The sequence below is a fragment of the Ambystoma mexicanum genome, chromosome 14, assembly GCF_040938575.1.
Source record: "Ambystoma mexicanum isolate Mex_15411 chromosome 14, UKY_AmexF1_1, whole genome shotgun sequence".
Lineage (NCBI taxonomy): Eukaryota > Metazoa > Chordata > Amphibia > Caudata > Ambystomatidae > Ambystoma > Ambystoma mexicanum.
In genome coordinates, this window is record NC_090940.1 from 619668706 (window position 1) to 619684269 (window position 15564).

General features: G+C 48.3%; 1 protein-coding gene across 1 annotated transcript in view; it reads left to right on the plus strand.

Annotated features, from left to right (window-relative positions):
* Positions 1-15564, plus strand: part of PGF (placental growth factor) — a 148387-nt gene that overhangs the window by 44203 nt on the left and 88620 nt on the right. Inside the window, exons 2-3 of the mRNA XM_069638065.1 lie at positions 4525-4561; positions 15154-15350. Of these exons, the coding sequence (XP_069494166.1) occupies positions 4525-4561; positions 15154-15350 (234 nt within the window). The remainder of the gene's footprint in view (positions 1-4524; positions 4562-15153; positions 15351-15564) is intronic.

Genomic DNA, 15564 nt, shown 5'->3' on the forward strand with positions numbered 1-15564 from the left:
CGTGGGCTTGGATGTGGGCTCTCTTCTTAGTTCGGACAAGGAGCCGGTATTGTCAGGCCTGGTTGTCAGAGGATGTACAAGAGCCCGCCATTTCCTCTCAGCCACCCTACACTCACGTTTAAGGGTAGCTAGGATGGAGTCATACCAAGGGTTGCACTTGGCTTTGGGCTTCAAGCGGATCCTCATGGCAGGGGCAAGAAAATCCAGAGTATCAGAGATAGATGAGTAGAGCATAGAAAGCGCTGTGTCAGGATGTGAGTTGGCCAGATGGGAGAGAGGAAGGTCTGAGGAGGTTAAAATATCAAGCATGTGCCCTGCAGAATGAGTCAGGCCAAAGGGGAGGACAGAAAGGGAGAGAGAATGTCACAAAACAGTCCAGAGGAGTAACAGGGAGCATCCGAATGGATATTGAGGTCACCAAGAAGGAGGAGTTGAGTGGTTGAGGCCAGGAGGGAGGAGGAGAGGTCCGCCCACTCAGAGAGGAAGGAGGTGATCTGACCGGGTGCCCGATAGATAGTAGCCATGCTAATGGATTTGCCAGGTGAGGAAAAGCCTGCAGACAAGGCATTCGAATGAGGAGTAGGTATGCATAGGAAAGACAGAGGTGGGAATCCACTCTGGGAAGATCAGGGCTACACTCCGTCTGGACCGGGTGGATCTGGGTTGAAAGAGGATCTTGTAGCCGTCTGGGAGGAGGGTGTCAATGTTTGTGACAGAGCTGGCCGTGAACCATGTCTCAGTGAGACCAAGGACATTGAGGTCAAGTTCTTCCAGGAGGTGGCAGATGTCAGAAGAGTGTTTGACGGCTGAGCGAGAGTTGAGAGTGGCGATATGGAGAAGGTTTCCATCCTTGAAGGACTTCCGGAGAGGGGTACAGATCAGAGGTACGCCCTGCGGAGGTGTAGAAGGAGGCCGAGGGGGGGCGAGAGAGGAAGGAGGAGAGGGTAAGGTAGCCAGGGGAGAGGCAGAGGGGGTGGCAAGGAAGCAGAGGAAGGGGAAGACGGGACGGCGGGAGATGAAAGGAAATTGATGAGGCGTGGGAAGCATCTATCAAAGAGGAGGAGGTTGGCCTGATGGCCTTGGACCAAGATGGTGCCATTCAGGTAGATGTCAATGATAACCTTGGAAGAGTAGAAGGGGGCCAGGAGGGCCTCCCCCTGGGTGCCACCATTAATGGGAAAAGGGAGTGGTTCACAATCATATGACCCCCTCACCCCCTTTGCTGGTGGAGAGTGGCTGACTGTTGGGGAGTGATCTTCAATAAAATGCCACTCTCATGGCTGGGGGAGAGTAGCCAACTACTGGGGAGTGGTTCACAAATATATGACCCTCCCCTTTGCTGGTGGAGAGTGGCTGTCTGCTCGGGAGTGGTCCTGAATCATATGGCTCTCCCATGGCTGGCTGGAGGAGAGTAGCTGACTGCTGGGGAGTGGTCCTCAATCATATGGTGATCCAATGACTGTGATAGAGAGACTTACTGCTGGTGAGTGATCCTCAATCATAATACTCCCATGGGTCGGAGAGAGTAGCCTACTGGTGAATGGCCCTCAATCATTTGGCTCTCCCATGGCTAGGAGAGACTAGCCAACTACTGGGAAGTGGTCCTCAATTATTTGGCACTTTCATGGCTGGAGAAGAGTAGCTGACTGCTGGGGAGTGGTCCTCAATCATATGGCTCTCCCATGGCTGGCTGGAGGAGAGTAGCTTAGTGCTGGGGAGTGGTCCCCAATCATATGTCTCTCCCATGGCTGGCTGGAGAACAGTAGCTGACTGCTGGGGAGTGGTCCTCAATCATATGGCTCTCCCATGGCTGGCTGGAGGAGAGTAGCTGACTGCTGGGGAGTGGTCCTGAATCATACAGTGCTTCCATGGCTGGGTCAGAGACAGTGGCTGCTGGGAAGTGGTCCTCAATAATACAGTGCTTCCGTGGCTGGGTCAGAGTTGGTGGCTGCTGGGAAGTGGTCCTCAATCATACAGTGCTCCCATGGATGGGCCAGAGTCTGTGGTTTCTGGGTAGTGGTCCTCAGTCATACAGTGCTTCCATGGCTGGGTCAGAGTCAGTGGCTGCTGGGAAGTAGTCCTCAATCATACATTACTCCCATGGCTGGGTCAGAGTCGGTTGCTGCTGAGAAGTGGTCCTCAATAATACAGTGCTCCCATGGATGGGCCAGAGTTGGTGGCTGCTGGGAAGTGGTCCTCAATCATACAGTGCTTCCATGGCTGGGTCCGAGTTGGTGGCTTCTGGGTAGTGGTCCTCAGTCATACAGTGCTTCCATGGCTGGGTCAGAGTCGGTGGCTGCTGAGAAGTGTTCCTCAATGATACAGTGCATCCATGGATGGGTCAGAGTCTGTGGCTGCTGGGAAGTGGTCTTCAGTCATACAGTGCTCCCATGGATGGGTCAGAGTCGGCGGCTGCTGGGAAGTGGTCCTCAATCATACAGTGCTCCCATGGATGGGCCAGAGTCGGTGGCTGCTGGGAAGTGGTCCTCAATCATACAGTGCTCCCATGGATGGGTAAGAGTCGGTGGCTGCTGGTAAGTGGTCCTCAATCATACAGTGCTCCCATGGCTGGGTCAGAGTCGGTGGCTGCTGGGAAGTAGTCCTCAATCACACAGTGCTCCCATGGATGGACCAGAGTCGGTGGCTGCTGGGAAGTGGTCCTCAATCATACAGTGCTCCCATGGATGGGCCAGAGTCGGTGGCTGCTGGGAAGTAGTCCTCAATAGTACAGTGCTTCCATGGCAGGGTCAGAGTCGGTGGCTGCTGGAAAGTGGTCTTCAGTCATACAGTGCTCCCATGGCTGGGTCAGAGTCGGTGGCTGCTGAGAAGTGGTCCTCAATCATACAGTGCTCCCATGGCTGGGTCAGAGTCGGTGGCTGCTGGGAAGTGGTCCTCAATGATACAGTGCTTCCATGGCTGGGTCAGAGTCGGTGGCTGCTGGGAAGTGCTCTTCAGTCATACAGTGCTCCCATGGCTGGGTCAGAGTTGGTGGCTGCTGGGAAGTGGTCCTCAATAATACAGTGCTGCCATGGCAGGGAGAGAGCTGCTGACTGCTGGTGACTGCTCCTAGATCATATGGTGCTCCCATGCATCATATGGCACTGCCATGTGATTGAGCACATGCAATAATGAACTGCGCCCCACTGGGCAACATTGTGCTTGGCCTCTGGACCCTGTACAGGTCATGTCACGGGGTACTAAAGACCTCTTTACCAGTTTGGTGGTAATTCCCCTGGAGCTACCATCAAACCCCACTACAGCTCCCGCCCTTGTAATCAGGCTTAAACCACATGATTGCAAGTGGCAGAATGGCCGTGTGAATCCCCATTTCTGGAGTCCATAGTCATTCTGCTTGCAGCAATTTCTCTTATGGAGGAGATAACACCACATTTCCAAACTTGGAATTTGGGGTGGAAGAGGGTTTCTGCAGAGCGGCAGTAGCAGACCTACCACCAATTTACTGCCACTTTCTTTCTCACACCGCCAAACTCCTGATGAAACCGTAAATGTTTTCTGTATACTTTGCGTGTCCACTAGTTGAATGCTGTTTGCAAAACGAATAGCACGATTTCCTTTGTGTAAATCTCGAACCATGACTGCTTAGCAAGTCGAGAATCTCTGCCCAGGCCAGCAAGGGTTTAAGCCTTCTGTCTTTACATGAAACGACCGCCCACACGGCCATCCAAAGAGGTCCTACCTTACACAATTACTCCAGAAGCTTCTGGAAGATTGGAATACTGAGGCTCCTTTTAGTGGCATTTCATGAGGGCAACGAGAGCAATTCATTAATCAATATCACTGGCCATCAGCTGGTCAGTTACTCACCCCTTTCCCCTCTATTGCACTGCAGGATTTCCCTGGAGTAACTGTTGTTCCTTTTGCAAGGGTTTTCTGGTTGAAACATATTTTCTATCAATAAAAACACATACAATAAACACATTTATAAAAAAAAAATAGCACAAAATAGAAAGAGAAATGAGCTCAACGTAGATAAGAGCCAAGTTACTTACCCAGTGTTCTCATAGCTTCTCGAATGCGTTCAGATAGCACAGCTAGCTGGGCGCTTGTTTCTGACATCTGTGTGTAGCCTGCTGATGCAGGTTTGAATCCCAGCAGGGCCACCTCAGCCTTCCGAGCTCAATAAATTAAGTACCACGCGGTGGGTAAGGATACCCACTCTTATTACCGTGCTTTGATGCCCTCAGGTGAGCTAGCACTATATAAAGCGCTTTGATGCCCTCGGGTGAGCTAGCAGATAAAGCGCTTTGATGCCCTCGGGTGAGCTAGAGTTATATAAAAACTGGTATTGCTATGAGTGATTGACGACCTAGTGATTATTAGTACTTAAGTAGTCAAAGTAAAGCTGGAGACTATCTAGGCTATGTGTCTTGAAAGGAACTGGAAGAATGGGTGGGCCTGTGGTCTGAGTATCCCATTAAAGTATGTTTCTATAATCCATTTATATTTTCCGGTAATAACAGCTTGGTCTGGAATGTGACTTTTTTTGTTGTCTTCTCTTTGCAGTCAAAGAACCTGCTGACCCGGAACTACACTTTGGAAGGTACGTTGGTTGCCCACAGGCTTCTTGTCTCCATGTCCTGTCTGCTTTGTGTGTTCATCATTCATTGCTCACTGTAAGCGGGCAGCAATAAGAAGCCCACGTTCAACAGTCCTTAAGCTGGCGTCGCTTTTCAGCCTGCCATGCCCTTACAGAAAGGGGAAAGTCACGTGCAAATCAGGCCTGGGAGCAGTTCAGTCCAGACTGCGGTGTCACGTCCCTCCTGCCTGCGAGCGAGGCCAAAACAAGCCTGGGGGGCTTGTGCTGCAAATGAAGGCCCCCAGCCGTGATATCTCTGCGTGCTGAGAAGCGATGGTCTGGAGCGTTGCCCAGAGCAATTGCCAGTACACATGTATTCACAGCCTTTCTGCCATCAACCTTCGGTCTCGCATGTTTCTCCCAGCTGCGCGTGGTACGCTTCATCTAACATTCACCCACAGGGCCATGCCGTCATTTCTCGAATGCTACCCAGTGGAGACTAGTCAAATGACAGGACAAATGATCAAATTCTTTTTTTAGTTATATATATTTTTTAGGTTTTCGTTTAGGGAAAAAAAGGTTTTTTTAGCAAAAAAAAGGGTGGTTAGGGGGGACCCCCCCCCAAAAAAAAAAAAGGTAAACAAAAACAAACAAAAAATTCGATCATTTGTCCTGTCGACCATTTAGATTCGACCAGTTGACCTAGAACCTAGACTATGCAAACACTGTGTATCTCAGACTCCCATATTACCTCACGAGGACATTTCCAATAGCATATCAGGCATTCTCCACTGGCTGCCCATCAAAAAAAGGGTTCATTTCAAAACCTTGTGCATCGCCCATCGTTCATAGCACGAATGGGGCCCTTCCTCCTTCGGAAGTAACTTTCAACACTGCACTACCTCCAGAACACTTGGGTCCAGCAATGCTGCACTGGCACTAGTCACCAGCTTCAACAAGAAACGCCAAGCAGGATCCTCTTATTCTATTCTGGCCACAAAACTCTGGAGCATCCTACCCAAACCTCTCCGCCTGGCGGAGAAGCTCTTGACTTTCAGGAAGCAGCGCAAGACTTGGCTTTTCAACCAGCCACTTTGAAAGAAAAGGAAAATAATAGCAACCAACTAAAAACGTTGCGCCAGAAACGTGGACTAACTTACGACAGTCTTGGCACTACCATCTGTGGGAAATTCATTTGATTCACGAGCAAGGAAGCAACAACACCCTCACTCCCCCTTTCCTCACCAGCCCCCACCCCACATCCCTCAACTAACTCCTCACTACTAAAATCGTGCGTCAATACACCTCGCGCCACACTCCTTCAGTCAATCTCCTGATAAGGGACTCTGATACAATAACACAGTTCGAGGCGAGAGCTTTGTGGGCCGCCAAGAGAGGAGCACAAGGGGACATCATCCTGTCCCTAAAAGCATTACATCCAGGGTTCCTGGTGGGCCTCTGCACCCTGAGCAGGGGTGGACTGGCCTGTAGGGAACTCTGGAGATTTCCTGGTGGGCCTCTGCACCCTGAGCAGGGGTGGACTGGCCTGTAGGGAACTCTGGGGATTTCCTGGTGGGCCTCTGCACCCTGAGCAGGGGTGGACTGGCCTGTAGGGAACTCTGGAGATTTCCCGGTGGGCCTCTGCACCCTGAGCAGGGGTGGACTGGCCTGTAGGGAACTCCTGGTAGGTCTCTGCACCTGGGGCCTCTTTTCTGTGTTATTTCCACATTTTCTCATAGGAAAGCACTGGGCTTGCTGAAAATGTGTCATATGGGGCCACTTTGATAATTATTTCCAGGGCCTCTTGTGGTCCCCAGTCATTATTTCCAGGGCCTCTTTTAGTTCCCAGTCCACCCCTGATTACATCTGCCCCACCATAGGAGAGGCTTTTCTCGAATAATGTGTACTTAATCACTTCCAAGGATGCCATTTCCTGCGGTTAAGGGCCATTATTTCCCACTGATTTGCCCAGGATCATACACTTTGTTTAGTGGTGAAGCTGGGATTTTGACTCACTCTGCAATTTAGGCTCTTCACCACAACTCTTTCAAGCTCTAGTTAGCACGAGAAGTTACATTTTGGATTTCAAGAACTGCAATAATAATGCGGTCTTATAGAATTTACCTGCAAAGTACCCAACTCACCTAAAACAGCCTGACCAAATGTAAAGCCTAAACATCCTTTTAGCAACATGGTAAGCCAAAAGAGTGTCATTGTAGCTTTATTTTTCACATACCGAACGGCAGACTACAAGTCCCAGAATGCAAAACCCTTTTTCACATGTCAAACTAGTAGACATCATGGTTATACATTAAGCATTAATAAGAAACTGGCTTTATTTTGTGACTCTATGTGCTTGCACTGCTTTTAGGGCCCTAGCTTCTTTACACGCCTTCTGGTGAGACTCTTCCGCCGACGCCTAGATGTTAAAAGCTGACACTCCCCCACCCCACCTCACGTAGGAAACCAGGCACTGGAGGACTGCTGAGAAGTGGAGCTGGCCACTCTTGTCCGCCCCGAGCTCTCACCTGCCACGCAAGTGCTGACATTGCCATTCCTTAGCACGTGGCTGATTGCTTCTCAGCACTCAGTTATTATAGTCCATCTCTTACACTATAAAGGGTGTGCCTTTTAATGGTCTTGGAAGCAGGCACAGATTTTGAGGGTAGCTGCAGCTGTGTGGGGACTTTCATTTGGAAATGTCCCATCACAGTTTCAATTGCCAAAACATTTCTGCAGCGCCTAGTCGCCCTTTTGGGCCTTACTTAGCGCTTTACAAATCTTAAATAAATAAATAAATAAATAAAGCGGAGAGCATAACAACGAAATGTGCTACACTGTCATTGGCAGGACTTTGAAGGCACTGACCACCATCTGCTCGTGATAGCTCCAGGCTCGGACTGGGTTATAGGGCAATAGGCTCATGGCCGAACCAAAAATGCAAAATGCTGGTGTGGGACAGTTTTTTTGGGTCAAAGTGGGGCTCTTTTTTGGCCAATGTTGGCCAGTTTGATGAGTTACTTCACTATATGGCTAATCATTTTGACCAGTGTTGCTGAATAAATGTTCTTTAAAATGTACAATTTGCATCACATTTTATCAAAAACGTCCCCTTTGGTATCACAAAAGGAATCAGTTCCCATTTGCAACTGTGGGCTGCTTTTTCGTTGGTGCCCGAGACAAGTGTATGCCCCAGTCCGACGCTGGACAGCTCTCCCGGTGAGTGAGGTCTGTTCTGCGCCCGAGTAGAATTGTGAGGGCTGGGGAGGACTACAGCCTAGTAAGATCAAAGGTGGGGCGCGCCTGCCTTAAGCCAATGTTGCTGGGCTTACAGGCAGAGCTGTGAGGGGCTTCGTTGGCGGCAGACGCGTAGTCACAGGGCAGGGTTCTGCAACGTTTGGCTCTCTAGATGTTTTGGTTGATAACTCCCATGATCCCTCACTATTGGCTACACTGGTTAGGGCTGATTGAGGTTGTAGTCCAGAACATCTTGCGAGCCAAAGGTTGCAGACCGAGTCACGTGGGATATATCTCCTCCTTATCAGTAACGCGTGCTATTGTATGCACAGGATAAACACACTACATCTCCAACCATGCACTGGGGCGAGCCAATGGCATTCCTGAAACAGGAAACTGCATTTCTCAATCTCCCAAATGCTACATTGTGGCCCAAGATTGAGCCAGGAATGACATCATGCAAGCTGCACTATGCAATGCTGATCCGCTGGAAGACCTGGAACAGGAATAGTCCCCTTCCACCCTTCCTTATGCACTGATGCTTGAAACCATTCAGCCAGAAACTGCACTTCCCAAGATGCACTATGCTGAGCTACTGGAAGACACAAAGCAAGACTATGGATGTCTTAATGTACCTTGTACTGTGATGCATGGAAACCCTGCAGCCAGAAACTGCCTTTCCCAAGCTGGACTAAGTGTGCTTGGATACTGACCTGGAACTGCCATGTTGGGTACTATGTAGCGGGAGTCTGAATCTGAGACGCGACACTTTGCAGAGCTACTAGAAGCCCAGCACCTGCACTTTCCAACCTTCCTGATGTCATGTCACTCGTGTACAGGCGCGTTATAAATGACTTATCATATCACAGCATGTGCATTTAGAAATGGTATCCCCCAAGATGCTCTGTGTGGAGCGTCTGGCAGACCTGCAGCTGGAATATACACTTTCCAACCTTCGTGTTGCTAAATACTCTCAACCAAGAGACTATATTTCTCAGAATATATTGGGTTAGTCTTCTGGGAGCTCCAGACCTGAAATGATCCCTTGAAAAAATGTCCAAAGCTAAAACAAATAAAAGCATCATTTATTTTTGCGCGGCGCCGTGCTCGTGTGCTTCCAGATCCCGTCCACCCTCCCACATATATTGGCCCAGTATGCAGGACTGGCTATCCATCTTGCACGAAGGCAGGGCCGGGATTATGTTTGGCAGTGCCTGGGCGGGCCAACAAAATTTGGCCTGGCACCCCCGCTCCTGGGTCCCTGCGTGGGGGGGCACACTTTTTTTGTTGCTCTACTAAATAGAGTAACACCGCAAAACCAGCAGCGGCGCTCTATTTAATAAAGTGCTTAACTCCCAGCTCCCATGCAGGAGCAGGCGTTATTCACTCCAATGGAGCGCGGCTAGCATCCGCGCACTATTGTAATAAACAAGCACCCCGCTGGTGCGCCCAGTGCCAGCAGGAGAGCAGGGCACACATCACCGACCAGAGGATCCCTTGAAAGACTCCCCCCAAGCTGGCGTGAAAAGTGGGTTAATGTGGCGCCACGGGCCTAAAACCAGCCCTCCACGGAGGGACAATCGCATGATCCCTCATTTTTTAAGTTTTGTTTTATTTTTGAACCGTAAGAACCTCTACAGCGGAACCTCGTGATAAAGCCACCAGGTCTCTTCTCTGGTACCCACATGAGAGAGCTGTTATTTGCTACTCCTATTTCCCGGAACTCCAACTTTGCCCGATATCTGGAAATTAAAAGGAATCGACGGGGAGCCGTAGTTCGCAATGTGGCGCAACACTGCCACCTGGCGTCCTCTACACAGAACGGCACCGTAGACACTGAATTGGTTCTAACATTTTCATGAGAACATGACAGCCACCAAATATTGCCAGATGCTGATTAGAAGCGGATACAAGTAGATATCCAATTGGACGCGTGCTTCGACACCCCCCTAAATTGAGAATCCTTGTAAAAAGTGCCAACATATACGTTTATGCGTCCAGGGTCGGAGTGGGGAATACAATGCAGTCCAGATACCAATGGAAAAGGGGCCACAACCACACATTACAATTTCTTACTATCCAGAACAGACTGAGTGCAATTTTTTGATAAAATATGTTGCAAATAATGCATTAAAAAAATGTTCTTAGTAATATTGGTTAAAACAAGTGTATTGACTTATGGAACCTTCCCACTTTGGCCAAAAAAAGGCCCATGCTACAATCATGAGCTCGCACTTTGGGCATAACTCATACAGTGCAAGAAAAGCTGGACGAGGAAATCAAACAGGCATTGCATAACTCACACACTGCAAGAAAAGTTGGACGAGGAAATCAAACAGGCATTGCACAACTCACTCACTGCAAGAAAAGTAGGAGGGGGAAATTAAAAAGGCATTGCATAACTCACTCACTGCAAGAAAGGTAGGAGGGGGAAATCAAAAAGGCATTACATAACTCACTCACTGCAAGAAAGGTAGGAGGGGGAAATCAAAAAGGCATTGCATAACTCACTCACTGCAAGAAAGGTAGGAGGGGGAAATTAAAAAGGCATTGCATAACTCACTCACTGCAAGAAAGGTAGGAGGGGGAAATCAAAAAGGCATTGCATAACTCACTCACTGCAAGAAAGGTAGGAGGGGGAAATTAAAAAGGCATTGCATAACTCACTCACTGCAAGAAAGGTAGGAGGGGGAAATCAAAAAGGCATTGCATAATTCACACAATGCAAGAAAGGTAGGGGGAAATCAAAAAGGCATTGCATAACTCACTGCAAGAAAGGTAGGAGGGGGAAATTAAAAAGGCATTGCATAACTCACTGCAAGAAAGGTAGGAGGGGGAAATTAAAAAGGCATTGCATAACTCACTCACTGCAAGAAAGGTAGGAGGGGGAAATCAAAAAGGCTTTGCATAACTCACTCACTGCAAGAAAGGTAGGAGGGGGAAATCAAAAAGGCATTGCATACCTCACTCACTGCAAGAAAGGTAGGAGGGGGAAATTAAAAAGGCATTGCATAACTCACTCAATGCAAGAAAGGTAGGAGGGGGAATCAGACGGGCATTGCATAACTCACACAATGCAAGAAAGGTTTGGAGGGGGAAATCAAGCTGGCATTGCATAACTCACACAACACAAGAAAGGGAGGAGGAGGAAATCAAACAGCATTGCATAGCTCACACAATGCAAGAAAGGTAGGGGGGATCAAACAGGCATTACATAACTCACTCACTGCAAGAAAGGTAGGAGGGGGAAATTAAAAAGGCATTGCATAACTACCTCACTGCAAGAAAGGTAGGAGGGGGAAATTAAAAAGGCATTTCATAACTCACACACTGCAAGAAAGGTAGGAGGGGGAAATCAAAAAGGCATTGCATAACTCACACACTACAAGAAAGGTTTGGAGGGGGAAATCAAGCTGGCATTGCATAACTCACACAACACAAGAAAGGGAGGAGGAGGAAATCAAACAGCATTGCATAGCTCACACAATGCAAGAAAGGTAGGGGGGATCAAACAGGCATTGCATAACTCACACAGTGCAAGAAAGGTAGGAGGAGGAAATCAAACAGGCATTGCATAACTCACACACTGCAAGAAAGGTAGGAGGGGGAAATCAAAAGGCATTGCATAACTCACACAACACAAGAAAGGGAGGAGGAGGAAATCAAACAGCATTGCATAACTCACACAATGCAAGAAAGGTAGGGGGGATCAAACAGGCATTGCATAACTCATACAATGCAAGAAAGGTAGGAGGAGGAAATCAAACAGGCATTGCATAACTCATACACTGCAAGAAAGGTAGGAGGGGGAAATCAAACAGGCATTGCAAAGTATATTATGCAATGGTTTTGCCCTGCAAGCTTTTCCAAAAGGCTGTAAGTCTAATTCAAGGCCGATCTCAAGGTTCGCTGCGGAAGTGGGTAGGCCCAGCAGGCTCTCCGGGAATGCATTTTCTATAGTCCAGCCCCACAGCTCGGCGCTATAGAGGGCTGCCTGCCGCACCTAAGCATTGCATGCCTTTAGGGCACGCTCACGGCCCCACCGCTGCGTGCACTGGTGAATTTCGCTCTGAAGCCACTATATCCGGTTAGAGTCAGCCCGGCTTTCTCCGACTGCTCATTCCAGGTACAGTCCTATTTTATTCTTAAACTTAGATAATGATACGTGCGGACCTGTTCAATCAGAGCGTTTATGCCAAAAATGTCGAGAACAAAGACACTGAATGTACTTTTATGCATATTCGCCATGGTAAAAAAAATAACTTATTCCCATAATGTCAAACAAGCGGAGCGGGGGGCATCCCCACAGCCCCCACGCCCCTTGGTCGACATTATGGGAACTAGTTATTTTTTACCATGGCGAATGCGCATAAAAATTGCATTCAGCATTTTGGGAATTCGGGGGTTTGCGGGGGTGTCCTCGCTTCCATAATCAGGAATGCAGGGAAAAATGAAAGTAAAAAAAAAGAAAGAAATGCGGCCCCTGCGGCGGATGGGGAGACGGAACTCACATCGCAGGGAAGGTGTCGCGGGAAAGGGAAGTGCGCCACTGCAGGTACGATTTAGAGGTAAAGGGGCGGACGGGAGGGGTATTGCGGGCGGGGGTGATCTATGTGAATTCAGAGTTTTCGGATTCGAGATTTTCAGCGACGCAATAATCATGTAGACCCTAATCAGAGCATCCCCCAGGGAAAGAGTGACTCTAGGCTGTTTTTTAACCCTATTTCCTCTAAGGACCTTGGCCTCAGTCTTCTGGATGTTGATTGTTAAGCCATTTACCTGACAAAAGCTTGCGAAAATGTCCAGACGGCGTGCACAGTCCCACAGGCGCCAATGAAAGTAGGACTGCGTTGTCAGCAAACATCAAAATTGGGACTCTGTCAGATGCCAACAATGGTGCGTCCATGAGGGCTTTCATGAGGTCTGTGAGTACCCAGCTTATAAACACACAAAATAGTAGAGGGGACAGGATACAGGCCTGGCGTACTCCATCTCGATTTTCACTGCTTTCGACATTGCCCCATCAACGCCGTACCGGATCCTAGCACCATTCCTCACATGTAGCCACCCAATGGCACGCAGCAGCTCTTTCGGGATGCCCAGTTCCATCAGAATCGTCCATAGCGTAATTCTTGGACCTGTATCGAAAGCCGTCTTTAGATCTATAAAAACGGCATAAATGGGAATTTTTCTCAAGACAAAATATTGATCACAAATCAGGCATAACCTCAGGCACTGGTCCACCGTGCTCGTGCCCTTCTGAAATCCAGCTTATAAGTGATTCATGGCTCCTACATCCTCCACCCAAGCCTCAAGGCGTCTCAAAATAGCCTTTCCGGACCGGCAAGCTCTGAGTCTGCCTGCTGGGGTCGCTGTGCCCGACAGGTCTGACCCTGCCGGTGCTGCGGCAGGCAGACTTCATGGAAGCAGCGGCACCATTGCTAACGGTGCCCGTGCTTCCGTGTCCCCACTCCCATAGAGTCCGATGGGAATGGGGACTTACAATTTGCCCGCACCTGATTGCCGTGCCGCCAGACTCGTAATGAGCTGGTGGCACCAGGAAGTCATGCGCCAGTAAAATATTACAGGTCCGGCGGCAAAACCTGCCAGTAGCACCAGTAGCATTACCACCGGACCCGTGATGAGGCCCAATCTCTTTTATAATATACAATATGCGGCTGTAAAAATGATCATCGGCTCCTCTGCAAAAATCGTGCTCCCAAATTGGTTAGCATCCAAGTCCTCCAACTCATGTGCAAACGAGCTATAGCCAGCTGTATCGCTCACACGTGATTGAGAACAGGTGGTTAACATATGTCGGATGGTTTCTACTTTCCTGTTACATAGTCTACTCAGCCGATACCCTTCCACGCATCCAAGACGTATTGAGTGGGTAGTTGGTTCAATCTTAAACGCAATATAAAATCACAAATGTTTTTACTTTTACATGAGGGGGCGGGAAACAGAGACCCTGATTGACGTAATCAGTGGATTTTCTTTTAGATGATAATTGCTGGATAACTGAATCTCTATCCCAGTACTTCACTTTACTTTATCATTCTCCAACAGAAGGTGACAAGATAAAAGGTTTTTTTATTTTAAAATCAACATTATTAAAAAAGTCAAGTATTTCTATTTCAAATCTCTTAAATACGTCTGTTTTGTTACTCTCATTCCTGATCATAGACGAAAAAATGTGTCAAATGTGTTTGTATTAGTATCTAATCGTTTAAGATAAAACACACCCCGGTTAATTCTCCAGATTGTTGTCAATGAAGTCAACCCCAACTCACAGACAATAGCCTCAAAAGGAACACACTGGGGTAACCCCAGGAAATATCTCCATGTTTTCCCCCTCAAGGCCGTGTATCCCTTTCATAGCATTTTCCATAAAAGGTTTGAGGCCATATAAGATAGCTGGAAGAAGGCAGGATTTATATAACTTCCCCAGCAAAGCTACAGAGTATCCACCCTTAAGTGAGACAAAAGATTTGACTATGCATATTTCTCTTAGATTCTTTGTTAAAAGATGTTCACGCACAATGTCAATGTTCAACCAAGCACTTATGGGTATCCCAAGATAAAGTCTTTCCGATACCACTTCTATTGGAACACTGTCAATTTTCATGTCCCGCTTATCTGATTTTTTCTTAGCCCCCCCCCCACATTCATCATTTTTGTCTTTAGTTTTTTTTTTAAATCAAGCCATTAGTTTCGGAGTACTTTACCAATGCCTGTATACTCCATTGTAGATCTATCACTGTGTTGTCTAGCAACAAAGTGTCGTTGGCGTAAGAGAGCCACGATAGAGGTACGTGATTAATATCAGGGGCAAAGTTACGCCATTCCTTAAGACAGTGATGCATATCGGAGACAAATAGTTTGTAAAGCAGGGAAGCCGAAACACACCCCTGCTTTACCCCATGATTAGTCTCTAGCTCAGACCATCACCGCCCAACCTTATGCCAACAGCGGTCTCTTGGTATCGCTGCTTAATCATTGGGTTCCTTGACCCGTTTGATTAGACCGGTCTTCTGCAAGATGTTTCAACATAGTTATCTTCCTGGCTTTTGCTCCCAGGTCTTAGACTTAGACCCTCACAGCATTCCTAAATGAAGTCACTCGAGATTCATCCTTGTTTTCTTACTGTATTGCATTGTGTTGTCCACCCAATTGTTCATGCCCACCTTCTTCAAAGAGAAGCTTTGCCCGGAGGCCACTCCCAAACAGAGAACAAGGGGACCTCCTCGTTACTCTATCCCTGGTTGTGGCCCTTTTTTATGTGCCACCTATGTGCGTTGTGTATCCGCCACGCTTCCTCCAAGCCTCCCATATCACGCAGTCTCCTGTCCGAGGACTCATGGCCTCCTCTCTTGCAGTGATGCCCTTCCAGGATGTCTGGAACCGCAGCAGCTGTCGGCCGCTGGAGAAGCTGGTGGACATTGTGGTCGAGTACCCCGATGAGGTGGAGCACATCTTCAGCCCATCCTGCGTCCCGCTGCGTCGTTGCGCCGGATGCTGTGGGGACGAGAAGTGGCAGTGCACCGCAGTGGAAACAGCAAACGTGACAATGCAGGTAAGAGGCCAACGTAACAAAGCCACATGCCAGTGCTGTGGGTGCCTCCATATAAGAAAAGCCAGACGCAGGCACCTTAACATTGTGTGGTGATGACTGTGTTAAACTTTTGTACTGTATTTTAAGCATTATATGTATAGATAGAGATATAGAGAAAGCCTCCTTGCATAATATCGAGCCTGTACTCCCCCGCCAATCAGGTTTATCATCTAGC